Here is a 14,706-nt window from a genome sequence, read left to right as displayed (position 1 = left end):
ATAAAACATGTTCTTACCTGTTTACTTAATGGGTGACTGGCCTCTTTGCTTTTATTTAGCCATCTGTTCTGGTCTATGTCCCTTTAAACTTGTAAGATCCATCACCGCGTTTAAGCTGTTACCTTGACACATTGCAATGTTGTGGACATAATGATTCCACCGAGGAGCAGATTAAAGCAGTTTTTCATGATTAGAAGGTTAAATGAGGTAAGGCTGTGGTAGCTGGTGGTGAGATAAGGGTTTTTGAGGAGGCAGAACTCAAGGGACTTTCAAGTGATTGGAAAATTAGGTTGGCTAGACAGAGGGATGGGGCTTTTACAAATTACAGGAGCTGAACGTGAGCGAGGACTGCCTTTGGGTGTCTCTGACTTCTGTGGGCTAGTTCTACTGCTCTTACGGAGACTGTGACTGTGGGTCCAGGGAGGATACGGGATGGCTTTGGGGTGTTTGGGCTTTTGGTATGTTCTGTAAAGAGCAAAAAAGAAGCTGAGTCCACCAGGAAGTGGTAAGCTAAAAACACAACAGCAGCAAACATTCAGTCATTCCCAGCAAGCCCTTTGGCTTTTCTAAGTTTGAAGAAGAAGCAGGGCCCAGCTCACCTTCACGGAGGGATGTTTCATTGTGTCTTCACCCTAGACTTCAAGACAGAGCTGTTTTTGACACATGCCCTCAGCTCTGCTCTTTCTCCTTGCTGGAGACTTGAGCTTCCACCTGACGGCTCCACCCAGATGACCCACCAGTCTCTGAAATCTAAGACTAAGAAAGCCAAGGGCTTTATCTTCTCCTTCTCTTAAATCAGCTTCTGCTCCGACGACTCTGTTTTCTTCTGATATGACCAGTATTACTGTAGTTACCTCGACTCAGAATCTCAGGCTTCTCTGAATTTTCCATCTGCTACTTCAGTTCAATCAGTAGTCAATTTCTCTTCCTTCACCTCAGTTGAGTTCTCATGTGTTTTTCCACCTTTTTGTGCTCCCTGCCACTGCTCTAGTTTCCACCCCTCATTACCTCTGTCCTAGCCAATTTTGAGTAGCCTCCTTACTACTTGCTGCCTATCTTCAGTTTCTCCTTGATCCAAAGCATCCTTTTTTTTTTTTTTTTTTGGTGAGGAAGATTGGCCCTGAGCTAACATCTGTTGCCAATCTTCCTCCTTTTGCTTGAGGAAGATTGTTACTCAGCTAACATCTGTGCCAATCTTCCTCTATTTTGTATGTGGGATGCTGCCTTAGCCTGGCTTGATGAGTGGTTCATAGGTCCATGCCTGGGATCTAAAGCTGCAAACCCTGGACCGCTGAAGCTGGACACGTGAATTTAACCATTATCCCGCTGGGCTGTCCCCCAATCTAAAGCATCTTAAACACTGATGTTTGATTGTAACAGTCACCTTTTAAAAATAAAATAAACAAACCAACAAAAATCTCCTTTGGTCTTCCATCACCTAGCAAATTGAGTAGACTTCTTGGCTTGGTATCTGAGGCAGTTCAACACAAAGTTATCATTTGTGTTTCCAGCTTTTTCTCCTTCTCTGTGCCCCAGTAAGACAAAGTGCTATGTGGCTATAAATATCCCATGTTTTCTTGCCTCTTTGTCCTGTTCTCTCTACCTAGAAAGCTCTGCTCCTACATCTCTATCAATTAAAACTCAAGCATTTCATCAAGCTCAATCTCAAATACATGTCTGCTTCCCTGACCCCAGTCGGAGGCAGTTGCTCCTGCTCTTGTTCCATGACAACGTATTTAGGGAGATGTTCTTATTCTGCTTGGCGTGGATTTTTCCCCTACTCTTGTCGTTAGCTTTTTGAAGCTTACTTTTGTATATCCTATAGCTTAAGCAATGGTTCCTGCCTGTAGAAGGTGCTAGATAAAGAAACAGAATAATGATTAATGATGAGACTTTGTCTACAAGAATGCAAAACATCCATTTATTCACTCAAGTGCCTCAAGGGTTTGGTGGGTGCCTACAGTATGTAAGGTACTGCATGAAGGACCTGGGATACAGAGATCAGAAGGACATAGTACATCCCAGTTCTCTAGGACTCACAATTACATGGAGGAAAAGTCACATAAATAATTATACCAACATCAGTGTACAACAATAAAAGGGCCCTCAAGGTATGGGATTGGTGGGACTTCTTACCTCTATTAGGGTAGATAGGTTGGGGGTGAAGGGATGATGGTGGGGAGGAAATTGAGCAGTTAGGAAGGGCTTCCTATAGTGAGAATGTCTGATTTGTATTTTGAAAACTGAATATGAGTTTTCAAGGAAGATAGGGAGGTATAGGGAAGGCTAGGGATGGGGTGGAAAGATAATCCAAGAAGGCTCTTCTTGTTCTTGGAAGCCGAGCACACTAAGGCAACTTGGTCACCAAATGATTATTTTCTGTCTCCAAGTGAAATATACTAAAGACAGAGTCCTTTGATCCCTTTGAAAGAAAGAGAGAGAGGAATAAAGGAACCTCCCTTTGTGGCTGCTTTTCGTTGAAAGTCATTCATTCTTTTTTTTGATGTTTTGTAGAGAAAGTCTGTGATTGCAGTGAGCTTCATAGCAGCGTTCCTCTTCCTGCTGGTCGTGCGCCTTGTAAATGAAGTGAATTTCCCATTGCTACTAAACTGCTTTGGACAACCTGGTACAAAGTGGATACCATTCGCCTACACATACAGGAGGCCCCTTCGAACTCACTATGGATACATAAATGTGAGGACGCAAGAGGTAAGACCTCAGAGGGTTACCTAGGATTTGAGGGTATCCATGGTAACAGCTTTTCTTTAGGATCGAGATGGCTTCCAATCATTGAATTACTCTTTCTACCCCAGGGAGCCTCTTTGGGTCCCTGACATTTTCTGTTTTCTCATTCTTAGACATTTACTGACACGTGTCTAAAGTCTGCTGCCCCTCCTACATCAAATCTTCTGATTCACTGGCTTCATGTGGAGTTGAGGAAGCAATTACCTGTTTTCCTGGTGGTTTGTGGCGTAACATACATATCTTTACATTTAGAATCTCTGATCAGCAGTTACCAGCTGGAGAACTGGCTGGCTTTAATTTCTGGAGGTCAACTGGTTGGGGACAGCTCTTTGTAGAGCTGCAGAAAAGCATTTATACTCTTTAAAACTCTGTAATCCCTAGACCTGGAGCTAGAAAAGGCCAAGCTGATTTTAAAATTCTCAGTGGCTGCAGAGATAATGGGATTTAAAGAGTTTCCAAATTTAAAGGGGTTAAAATAATTTAAATCCTATAATCACTGAACCTCTAAATCTTTGTAGCCAATTGGTGGTACGGGAGAGGATGGAGGAATATCAACAGCTAGAAAGTGAACACTGTGCTAGCACTTTTGCAAGCCAGGATTTGTATCAGGGAGGGAAGTAAAAAAAAAATGAACCTCACAAAATGTGTGAAGCGTAGAGAAGTGGTTACTAAAATTGTTGTCACTATTCATTTCAATGGAGTGGGATGAACGTGAGGTTAATATTCATAGATGCAATGTCCTGTTTGAAGTTGTTGGTAACAAAGGTACAGGTCACCAGTGTGTCTACATCACTGGGAAGAGTTTTGGATGAGATCCCATTGAAAGGTCATTTTGTAAAGACGCTAGAGAGGAGAGTCACGCACAGAATGCTACTCCTGTTCTGAGAGTTATTCTTAGCATCAAGGGAGGGACGTCGAAAGCAGGCTCAGTTCATCCCCTTTTGTAGATAATATCATACCTGAGTCATTGCTTCTAGTTAATTTGATTCTTTGAAAATTATTTCTGTATCTGCAGGATTTACAGGCTTTTTATTAGACCTTTATAGTAAAAAGAAAAAGGCAGCATTAATAACATATAAATTCTTAGAAGCCTTGCTTGATGTTTATCCTTTAATTGGTTTTAAATTAATTTTTTTAAACTGTCCGTTGTTTGAAGTTGTTGCATGTCCTAATAAGTTGATTATCTATATAAAAATATATCTCTTAGAGATTAGTTTGTCTTACTCTTGTCTCTTGTTACTTTTATTTCTGGCTGTCATTGAGTATTCTGTAACTCCACTGGACTGTGTTAATCATTTCACAAGTGCCTATCACAGGCAGAAAAAATAAACATGTGGCTGAAGTGTCTCACCACTTACTCTCATGAGGGAAATCCCACCAAATATCAAAGACCCTTTCACTGGTTTAAATATTAATGGATGGATTTAGGAGTGTTAAGGGAAAAACTGATCTAAAGATGCAGTTATCTAATTAGTCATATTAACCAGGCCACCTTGGAAGTTCTTTTGGGAGAGTTTTTACTACAATGACTCTACAGAGGGATGTTGGTCATGATCTTGCTCCTGCAGAGGATATTTCTTGGGGGAAGCATGATCGCCGTAAAGAATTTTTAGGCTTTCGAGGCACAGGGGCATGGCTTGGTGCCAGTTCTGACACTTAAAAAATAAGGACAACAACATCAACTAGCAAAGATATTACAAGGATTAAATAGGACAAAGTGCATGAGGTGCCCAGTTCCAAACTGATGTTCAATGAATGAGTTTCTTTTGCTTCCTGTATAATTATCAGCTATGAGATAAAGTGCTTAGTATGAATAATACCAAAATCCTAAAGTCCAGAGTACCAGACTGATTTAAATTTTAAAGAATATGGACTCAGGGCATTAAACATATGAAGGAGTTCCCGATCTCGTTAGATATCAGGGTTTTGCAAATTGAAACCACAATGAGAAGAAAAAAAAGCACAAAGAGGTATCATCACACACTAAATACCAAAGTAGCAAAAAATTAAGAATCTAAGAGTACCAGTGTTGGAGAGGATGTGGGCCAACAGGAACTCTTATGCACTAGTACGGGGTATATAAATTAGAACAATCACTTAGGAAAAAGCAGCTTCCTGTTACCGAGTGAAGTTGAAGATGTGCATACCCTAATCCCCAGCATTTCCAGCCATCAGTATATTCAGTAGAGTCAGTCATGAGCACATGCACTGGGAGGCATGGACAGCATATATGGCAGCCTTGTTCACAGCAGCTAGCACCTGGAAGCAACCCAAATGTCTATCAGTAGGAGAATGGATTAAAATGGTACTGCATACACTGGAATACCATACAGCAATGATAATGAAGAAACTGCAGCTATATGTGACCACATGGATGAACCTTACACAAACATAATTTTGAGCAAAAGATGCAAGAATAAAAGAATATGCACAGTGTGATTCCATTTATAGGTCACAAGGAGAGGCAAAACTAAATGATGTCACTTAGGGACATATATAGGAGGTAAAACTAAAAAGGAAAAAAAAAAGGCAAGAAAATTACCATCATATAAGTGAGAAGAGTTGTTACTTCTGAGAGAAATGTGTGGTTTGTGATCAGTGTGTGTTTCTGGAATATCAGTAATATCCTGTCTCTTGATCCAGTTGGAAGTTACATGGGTGTTCACATTTTAAATATTTATTAAGTACACTTTCATGTTGTGTGTACTTTTCTGTGTGTCTATTTCATAATAAAAAATTAAAAATATATTCTCAGCCCAGGTAGGATATTTATTGACCAGGAATCACACCAAACATTTCTCCTAATTTAGCAGCAAGAAATAACCAAAAAGAAGCCATGGGGCATTAAGCTATCTGAAACAAAGTAGAAATATTTAAAATAGGCAATTTTATGCAAAGACTAGCAGATATACAGGTAACTTATTTCCCTAGTTTAGGCATGATAGAGAGGCCCCATGTGGTAATGTGAGTGCAGATGATGAGCAAAAATTTTGCATGGAAGTTGAAAAACAACATCATAACACCCAAAGAGAATGACAGGTTTTCCTCCAAACTCAGTTCTAGGCTAAATTGGGAGGAAAGCAAAATTTGATGGCTCTCTACCTCCTTCTTCATTGATTTCCTCTTTCCTTCTTAAAGTCCTCCCTACCCACCATTTTGGGGCTCCATTCTTATCCCAAATGCTCTGTGCATTGGTCATCACCAAATGATGGCTTCGGGTGCAATCCTTTCCAGAGACAGTTGCGTTAGATAAGACTCAGGAAGAAAAAGTCTTCAAGAGCCAAAGTAATGTAGCTAAAATGATAGGTGGTAGATTTGATGTTCTGGGGCAAATAGCTTCAATGATGACTCTCAAACCTTGCTTTAAAGGTAGCCACGTGCTCCTATGTCCCTATTCACTCTATTCTAATCCGAAGAAAGGACAATAGCCATGGCCGAGCTGAGGACAATAGCCATGGCCAAGCTGAGTTAAGTGGTCACCAAGCTGATATATTTATTTTAAGATCTTGGTCCTTGAGGTTTTCTCAGTTTCTCAGAAGAAACAACATACTTTCTCGAAACCACCAGACTTCCAAGAACTTTTTAAACATGTAGACATGCCAGCAAAGAATTCCAGACCTAGAGTGTCTGCAAACGTGATCACTGCTGACAACGGTTTTATTTCCCGACGCTTCAGCTGGACCAGACATTGCTGCCACTAGGCAAAGATTTTATGAGTGGAAGTGTTTGCAAGAAAGAATGTCTCTCCTCTACTGTCTAAGACAAGGTGGGGGTAGAGGAAGCAGAATTAGGTTGAAGACTTAGTGTATACTCACAGTGGTGACTGGCTGTCCTTTGTCCTGTCTGCTTCCCTTTCTTAACCAGTTCACACTACAGTTCTTATCTTTAGGGGAAGGGAAGTCTTACGAAGCAGGGAAGCAAAATGAGCACCCACTAACTGGATGAAATTCTGAAGTCTCTGCTGGCCACAGAACCAGAATTCCTCATCAATATTTATGTTTGAGCTGACAACAACCAGGAGTTAGCGCCCAACCAAAGCTTGGACCAGGAGTGATTTAGATTTTGCAACGGGCCCTATTCTCTCCCTGCATCCTGCTCCCCTTTAATTCCTGACCCAGTAGCTGCTCAGACTTGCCTTCTCATGTCATTACTGTGTTAATAATGCACTTTTTCATTTTAATAGGATTGAATTTGGGGCACCCCACCTATAGCGTTATGGCAGAGTTACTCTATTATCTTTTGACCTTGGACATAGTAAAAAAGCATGTGACACCCATATATGTTTTGAAGAAAAAGACATGTCTATACTTGGCAATATCCTGTGAGCTCTGCTTTCTCCTTAAACCAAATCAATGATTCATTTTAAATTGATTGATTGTAGAGCTAGGGAAGGTATAAAAGACTAAGGGACCATAGTGGTTGGTTCAAGGTAATCATTGTTTCTCTCTGTTGAGATCATGGCAGATTTTGAGGAAAGAGAAGGAAACGAATTCCAGGCTAGATTCTGCTTGTGGTTTCCAGACCATGGGAGCAGTCATTGTGTTGTCTTTTTTGTTGGGTGACCTGGTGTGAAGACATTGCTCAGAGCAAGCAGCCTGTAACTGATTTGCATTAACTACTAGATAAGAGAATCAAGCTCTGGTGATCAATAGGATGCCACAGCCAGATCCTCCTGGGGGTCAGTGGGGGTGACAGATGTCCCCCTCGGATCTGATAAGAGAATCCTAACATGCTAGAGCTGCAGAGGATTTCTGGTATTTGAGGAAGAGAACCCTTTTAAATGGTGCCTAAAAATGTGCTAAACACAGGATTTCTAGAACATAGCAATCAAATTGTAGGACTGCATATTGATTTGCTTAACAATTTAATGAGGCCGAAATATGCCTCTCTAAAAAATGAGAATGTTTTAATGCCTCAAGTATACTAAATAAGAATACTTAGGATCAGTTGCTGTGACAGACAGGCCACACTAGCCTATTTAAAGATGTGCATAACATATTGATGTTGCAATAGAAATTTCCCGAATAGTAGTTATAGCAACAATTAAGGAGCAGAACTGACTTTCTTGGCAATAAAAGCGTTCACTCCACACATTCAAATAAATGTTCACATGTAACTAAAGCTGACATGAATAGGTTTTCTATATTTGGGAATATAGCCTTTGGATTTTACATGAGTATATTGAGAGCAATTATATGCAAATATATGTTCCAAAAGTTTGAAACTGATCAATTTAATTGTTAATTAAAATCTGAATAGTCACATTTGTGTAATCGTAAAGCAAAAGAAATTTCAACTATTGAATTGTTATAGAAAAGGAAAGAACTAAATTAACGTATAATAAAGATTACTTATTTGGCATGCGCATATTGGAGTCATCATTTTTAAGATAATTTATCTTTTTCCTAAGTATGAGGGCATATATTTATGGAGTGGAGAAGAGATTATGTTTCTCAGCTCCCAAACCCTGGCTGTATCTCAAGGCAATGCCTGCTCGAGAGCCAAATGACAGGGACAGACATCCCTGTGGGTTGGAATAACTCTGGAAAGCTTGTGTGGGAGAGGAGAGAGTACATAGGAGAAGGATTGGATGGGATAGAGAGAGAAGGGAAAGTAGAGTTAGGGGAAAGAGCAAAACCAAGACTTCAGAGGATACACTGTCCATTTTCCTTCAGCTCCAGCCACTCCTTGTGGGCCAAGGGCACTACACTGGAAGTCACAGTCAACTCCTTAAGTCTGCACTGTGATCACCATGGCCTCATAGTCCGCTCCTCCGTGTCTTCCTTCTCTCTGGTTCCAGCAGCGTTAGTTCTCATCTACTCAGCTCCTCATTTTGTTTAAGTTACCCAGTCTTGGAGTGCTCTGGCCTTGGTCTTACTGCCCCAAAAACGACCTACGGGGTCACTTCTAATAGTGCTTCCCCTCTGTGTACCCCTGACACGGACATGGCACCCCATGCCCAAGGTGCCCTTGAGGCACTGCCATCGGCCTGCATGATTCTTGGACTTTCCAGAGGAAGAAATCAGCCAGTTGGGGGTAGTAAGTAGGCCAATTCACCTGGAATGTGACTTACTCTAGGGTGTAGAAGATAGAAAATGCATCCATTGGGTAATTATGACCTATGAATGTGAATGGGATCCCTGGAAAGGAAAAAATCACACTCAGACTTGCAAAACAGTAATTCATATATATACCTCCATCCATATTCATGAACCAATATATACAAATATACAGAAAATACATATGTACATACATGCCTGTGATATACACATACATGCTCACAGAACAGTTTATACTTTCTTAAATAGAGAAATTTCTTAAATATATATACACTATATATACATATACTATATTACATATAAAATGGTTAATGTTTATAATTAGCCAGTTAGGTGTATATAGTGCTTCTTGTGCTTGTCCTACTCTCCACTACCCCTTTATTACAGAAATAACCATTTCTCTTCTGACCACAGGGATGAGCAGAAAATTCAGGCTAGTAATTAGCCAATTAAGTGACTGGCCAAGAGGTGGACACATGGCCCAAGATGAGCCATTCTGAACTCTTCCCAGATTTTATTGTTTTTCTGCATGGGGAAAGACCTTCTTTTCTTTGGTAGTAGCGCTGTTGCAATGTGATTCTCTGGGTGTCAGTGGCTGTGTTCCCTGGAGAGGATGAGAACAAGATACTGAGAGAAGCAGAAGCCAGTTGCAGAGCTCACTTGAGGGCCTGGACAGTACTCTAGTGCTGAGACCACCCGGTCCTGAAGCTGGTCTACCCTCTCCCGTGGTTTGGGTATATAAGCCAATAAATCCCTCTTTTTCATGTCTGCTGGTTTGAACTTTGTTTTGGTCACTTGCAACCAAAAGAGTCCTGGCTGGGGCTGGCCCGGTGATGTAGCAGTTAAGTTCACATGTTCTGCTTTGGTGGCCCGGGGTTTGTCAGTTCCGATCCCGGGTGTGGACCTATGCACTGCTGGTCAAGCCATGCTGTGGCAGGCATCCCAAGTATAAAGTAGAGGAAGATGGGCACACATGTTAGCTCAGGGCCAGTCTTCCTCAGCAAAAAGAGGAGGATTGGTTGCAGATGTTAGCTCAGGGCTAATCTTCCTCAAACAAACAAAAAAAAGAGCCCTAGCTGATACATACATGATACATTGTAGTTATTTTACAAAAGCCAAATCTTCTGAAACTCATCTTTAAACAACGTGCTACCTGGGGGATGAGAGGAGCTATCTTCCAAAGCCATACTTCAAACCTGTGAGGCCGAGCATAAGAAGACACATCTGACAGTCCATCAGTTGGCTCAGGTGTCCACAGAGATGCATGTCCTTTTGAGGGAGGAAAATGAGGGTCACAATTTCCCAAGGTTATAAAGCCATAAAATGACTAGACAAGACTGATTACTTACTCAGTTTCTAGTCTTACTCAACTGATAAATCATATAGTTTTTTGTAATTATTCAGATGAAATCTTCTTTATTGCTATGAAGCATCATCAGTCAAAAGAGATTGATTTTCACTTTACAAATCACATCTGTTATTGATGAAAGATTCATAATTATCCTAGTTTTCAATGGAGTAATTGGTTCCCCAGGAAGATATAAGGGAATTTTATTCATTATAGAAACTTAGGTAAAAAAATGCCCATTTGCCAACTGCCAGTTAAGACGTGAAAGGGGCTTGTTAGAAATTCAAATATCAAATTACCTCATTTGTGACAAGCAAAGAAAAACAAAACAGAGCATCTCACAAAGAGCACCTTGAAAATTAAAAAAGATGACCGAAGAAGAGCCCTAATGGTAAGAGTTTTGTTCAGCTTCTCTCAAGTTCCAGCTAAGAGCCTGACAGAGTGACTGGCACAAAAACCATTCATCAAGTGGCAGTTAGGATTAACTGTGCATATCAGTCAATCACCAGTTATTTGCAAGTGCTTGCTTAGTTCCAGACAATGTGCTGGGGATCGGCAGCGAACCCCACTTTAAGGAAAAACTAAAATTGGGGTTTACCAAGTAAGAGGATGAGATAGACTTGGTTGCAAGTATCCTGGGACAACAGCACCTGGAGGGCATTGATGTTTCAGCAGAACAGACTTACTCCATTGCCATTAAACATAGTGAACATTCATGTAATTTCAATTAAACAATTGTATTCAATGTCTGGGAGATAATTTGTCACCAAGTAGATGGCATCAAATTGTGATTTCTCAGTTTCCAGAGGAAGCCTGAAAGGCTTACTTACAAAAGAAAAATATTCATTAAAGAATTTTTATTTCAAAAGTAACTGTATAGCTCTTATATCAAATGTTATTCCACAAGCCTCGGGAAACGGTATGTCTGGTTACTTGAGTAATCTGGCTAATAGAAATTAAGTATTTAATAAATAGATTGTCAATTTAAAATGAAAATGAAATTAAGAGTTCTGGTCTGGCAAGATGGTGGTGTAAGATAACCTGACAGTTCTCCTGCTGTAACACGAGGACCTGCTGGATAAAATAGGGTATTTTATTTGATGCCCAGCTGGCCTTGCCAGAAAGAAGGGAAATCTTCAGGCACAAGAAACTGAGAAGGAATGGAAAGAGAGGTAAGCATGAAAGCTGACGGTGTGATTTCCTGGGGGTTTATCAGGACCAATAACTGAGGATGGGTAATATCCCCCCTACAAGATAGAAGGTGAGGCCTGGGTCCAGCGAAGGCAGAGAGTAAGCCCCACCACAACCCTGCCACGCATGGAAATGCTTACCTAAAGCTGGGCCTTCACCAGCTCTGCCCTGGAGAAAGGGTAGGCTAGGAAAGAACCCAGGAAAACTGTCACAGATAAAGAAGCTTATTTATAGCTTTGGCCTTTGGATAACAAAAACCTGGACATTCAGAGTGCTAGACCTATACCCTGCTGGTCTTACAGTTTGAGTTTTACTGCTTGCGTTTTCTAGGAACCCTGCAAGCTGAGAAATCAACCAAAAATTTGATCCCCAGCTAGTGACAAACGGGCTAAGGGGACTGAATCTCTCTGGAGGGTGTTCCCACAACCCAGACATGAGGCGTTCTTAAATGCACCATTAAAAATGATAAAACACGAGGAAGCACTCTATTTATTGTGATTACTCAGGTTTTGCTATAAAAATATTACTATTTGATTACAGTGTGTTTCCCTATATCCCGTTGTGATGTTTCATAATATGTAATATACTGTACACTTGCTTGTTGTCCTCCTCAATGGAAGAACTCTGAATTCCAAAATGTGCCTGCTCCAAAGGATTAGGGTAAGGGATTGTGGACCTGTGTGCTTAAGAACTTCACATGCCAACATCTCTTTTAGTCCTTACAGACTACATACCATTTTACTGATGTAACTAATTTTTGAAGGCCTCAAATTGGTGATTCTATGCTAGTGACTTTAGCTGTCCTGCAAGGGCAAAGGGAGAGACTGGGATTGCCTTGGTCAGCAAATTCCATTACATGGTCTATGAAGGGTCATCACTGGCTCACACCTGCTGAATCCACTGTGTGCTGGGCACTATGCTAGGCTCTGGAATTGTAAAGAAGAAAACACTTGTTGCCTAAAAGTACAGACCAGTTTTCATATGTTAAATGGTAATAAGTCAGATAGAGTAGTATGTGTAGAGGATTATTTCAATTCTCTAATGTAGACATAGCAAGAAGGTTTGGAGACAACACCTCAAAATAGTAAGTGTAGTGGTCTATGTCTGGGTGGTAAATTATAGGTGACCTTTTTCTTAAACATGTTTTCCAACAATGAGCATGTATTGCATTTATTACCACACACACAAAAAAACATACTAGAATTAAGTACTTTGTCTTTTAAGCAGTATTTGTCTGTAAAACAATCCAGAACTGTTTCCATCATCAAAAAATAGAATTTAAAATAGCTAGATAAATATATTGTTTGGAGTACTGGTAAAAGTGAGTACTCTTGGGGCCGGCCCAGTGGCGCAGTGCTTAAGTTCACAGTTCTTCTTTGGCAGCCCGGGGTTCACCAGCTTGATCCCAGGTGTGGACCTATGTACCACTTGGCAGGCCATGCTGTGGCAGGCGTCCCACATATAAAGTAGAGGAAGATGGGCACAGATGTGAGCTCAGGGCCAGTTCTTCTCAGCAAAGAGAGGAGGATTGGTGGCAGCTGTTAGCTCAGGGCTAATCTTCCTCAAAAAACAAAACAAAACAAAAGTGAGTGCTCTTGACCCAGCCCTGAAGGCCTAGTGGTTAAAGTTTGGCGTGCTACACTTCGGTGGCCTGGATTTCCTGCACAGAACCACACCACTGGTCTGTCTGTAGCCATGCTGTGGCAGAGGCTCACATAGAAGAACTAGAAAGATGTACAACTAGAATATACAACCATGTACTGGGGCTTTGGGGAGGAAAAATAAAAGTGAGTATTCTCTCACTCCTTAAGTGTGGGTTGCTTATAGTGACTTCCTTCCCAAAAGCACAATATGAAAAGGGGAAAAATAGTAATTTTACAGTAGAGACACCTGATAAATGCTACCTCAGCCAGGCGATCAAGGTCAACATCAACAGTGACAAATCATGTTGGCAGGATGTACCCTCGGTATGTGATGACAATGGCACTTTGCCTCTGTGGTCTTCTTCCCCCAAATCCATAACCCCTGTCTAATCATGAGGAAAACACCAGACAAACCCAGATTGAGGGACAGTCTGTTAAATACCTGACCAGTACTCCTCAAAACTGTCAAGGTCACCCAAGACAAGGAAGTTCTGAGAAACTGCCACAGCCAAGGGATCCTAAGGAGACGTGACTACTAACTGCTAGATGGTGTCCTACGTGAGATTTTGGAAGAGAAAAAGGCTATTAGGTAAAAACTAAGGAAATCTCAACAAAGCATGGACTTTAGTTAATAAGAACTTACTAATATTGGTTTATTAATTATACCACATGTGTTATACTAATATAAGATTTTGGTAACAATATAACTAATATTTGGTAACTAATATAAGATTTTGGGGAAACTGGATGTGGGGTCTATGGGAATTCTCTGTGTTGTCTTCTCAAGTTTTCTGTAATCTATAACTGTTCTAAGATAAAAAGTTTATATTAAAAAATGGCTTTAGGTTTTTGACCTGTGTATCTAGAAGGTTGGAAGTACCATTAACTGCAATGGGGAAGACCACAGAAGGAGGTGGTTGAAAATATTTGAAATATATATCATAGTGCAGCCGCATAGGGAAAGGATGTGTGAGACAAATGCATTGTGAATACATCATTGTTTTAATTTTCTATACTGAATACAATAAATACTTTTGGGAAAAAAAGTTAGTATTCTGGAAATAATTCCTGCCTTGTCCTTAAAAAGCTTATGTAAAACAGGTCCTTCAGAGATTCTCCCAAGAACACATGTGAAAGTCAGCGTGAGCTTTTCAATTCCTCTTAGCTGTGCTCATGCACTTCAGCAGTTTCTTCTATTGTAATGTAACCCACTTTTTGCCAGTGTAAGTTATTTGTGGAATTCTTAGGAAGGAAAGGTACAAAGTAAATAACTTTTTGGTGGTTCCATATGGTATTGTATTTTGCCAATACTCTTTCTAATAAGGTTCAATAATATTTATTGGATTGAGGACACTTAGCTGTGTTTCATTATCCTTCCCAAAGCTTACAGGACAATGTTTTCAGCGTGTTCCCAGAAGATGGTAACAATAACATAGTAATAATCATAATAATGATAATAAGCCAACATACATAGTATTTACTGTGTGCCAGACACTGTTGTAAATGCTTTACACATACTAATTTATTTAAACCTCATAACAGTTCTAATAAGTAGGTATTACCATCATTCCATTTTGCGGATGAGGAAACAGAGGCACGGAAAGATTAAGTAACTCGCCCAAGGTTACGTCGTCTCTATGTGGAGTTACTGAGATTTGAACCCTGGCTCCAGAGTCTCTACTCTTAACCACCACATATACCACCTCTTATAATAATAGCT

General features: G+C 40.4%; 1 protein-coding gene across 8 annotated transcripts in view; it reads left to right on the top strand.

The window, feature by feature from the left end:
* The window catches only part of ST6GALNAC3 (ST6 N-acetylgalactosaminide alpha-2,6-sialyltransferase 3), a 498,766-nt gene that overhangs the window by 216,507 nt on the left and 267,553 nt on the right, over positions 1–14,706 (top strand). For all 8 annotated transcript variants that reach the window (XR_011532315.1, XM_070591832.1, XM_008517749.2 and 5 more), the window contains exon 2: positions 2,515–2,709. Coding sequence is in view for 7 of the 8 variants with exons in the window: in XM_070591832.1 (XP_070447933.1) it covers positions 2,515–2,709 (195 nt within the window). In the remaining variant the exon portion in view is untranslated. The remainder of the gene's footprint in view (positions 1–2,514; positions 2,710–14,706) is intronic.

This window comes from Equus przewalskii, chromosome 24, assembly GCF_037783145.1.
Source record: "Equus przewalskii isolate Varuska chromosome 24, EquPr2, whole genome shotgun sequence".
Lineage (NCBI taxonomy): Eukaryota > Metazoa > Chordata > Mammalia > Perissodactyla > Equidae > Equus > Equus przewalskii.
This window is presented reverse-complemented; position numbering and strand designations above follow the sequence as displayed.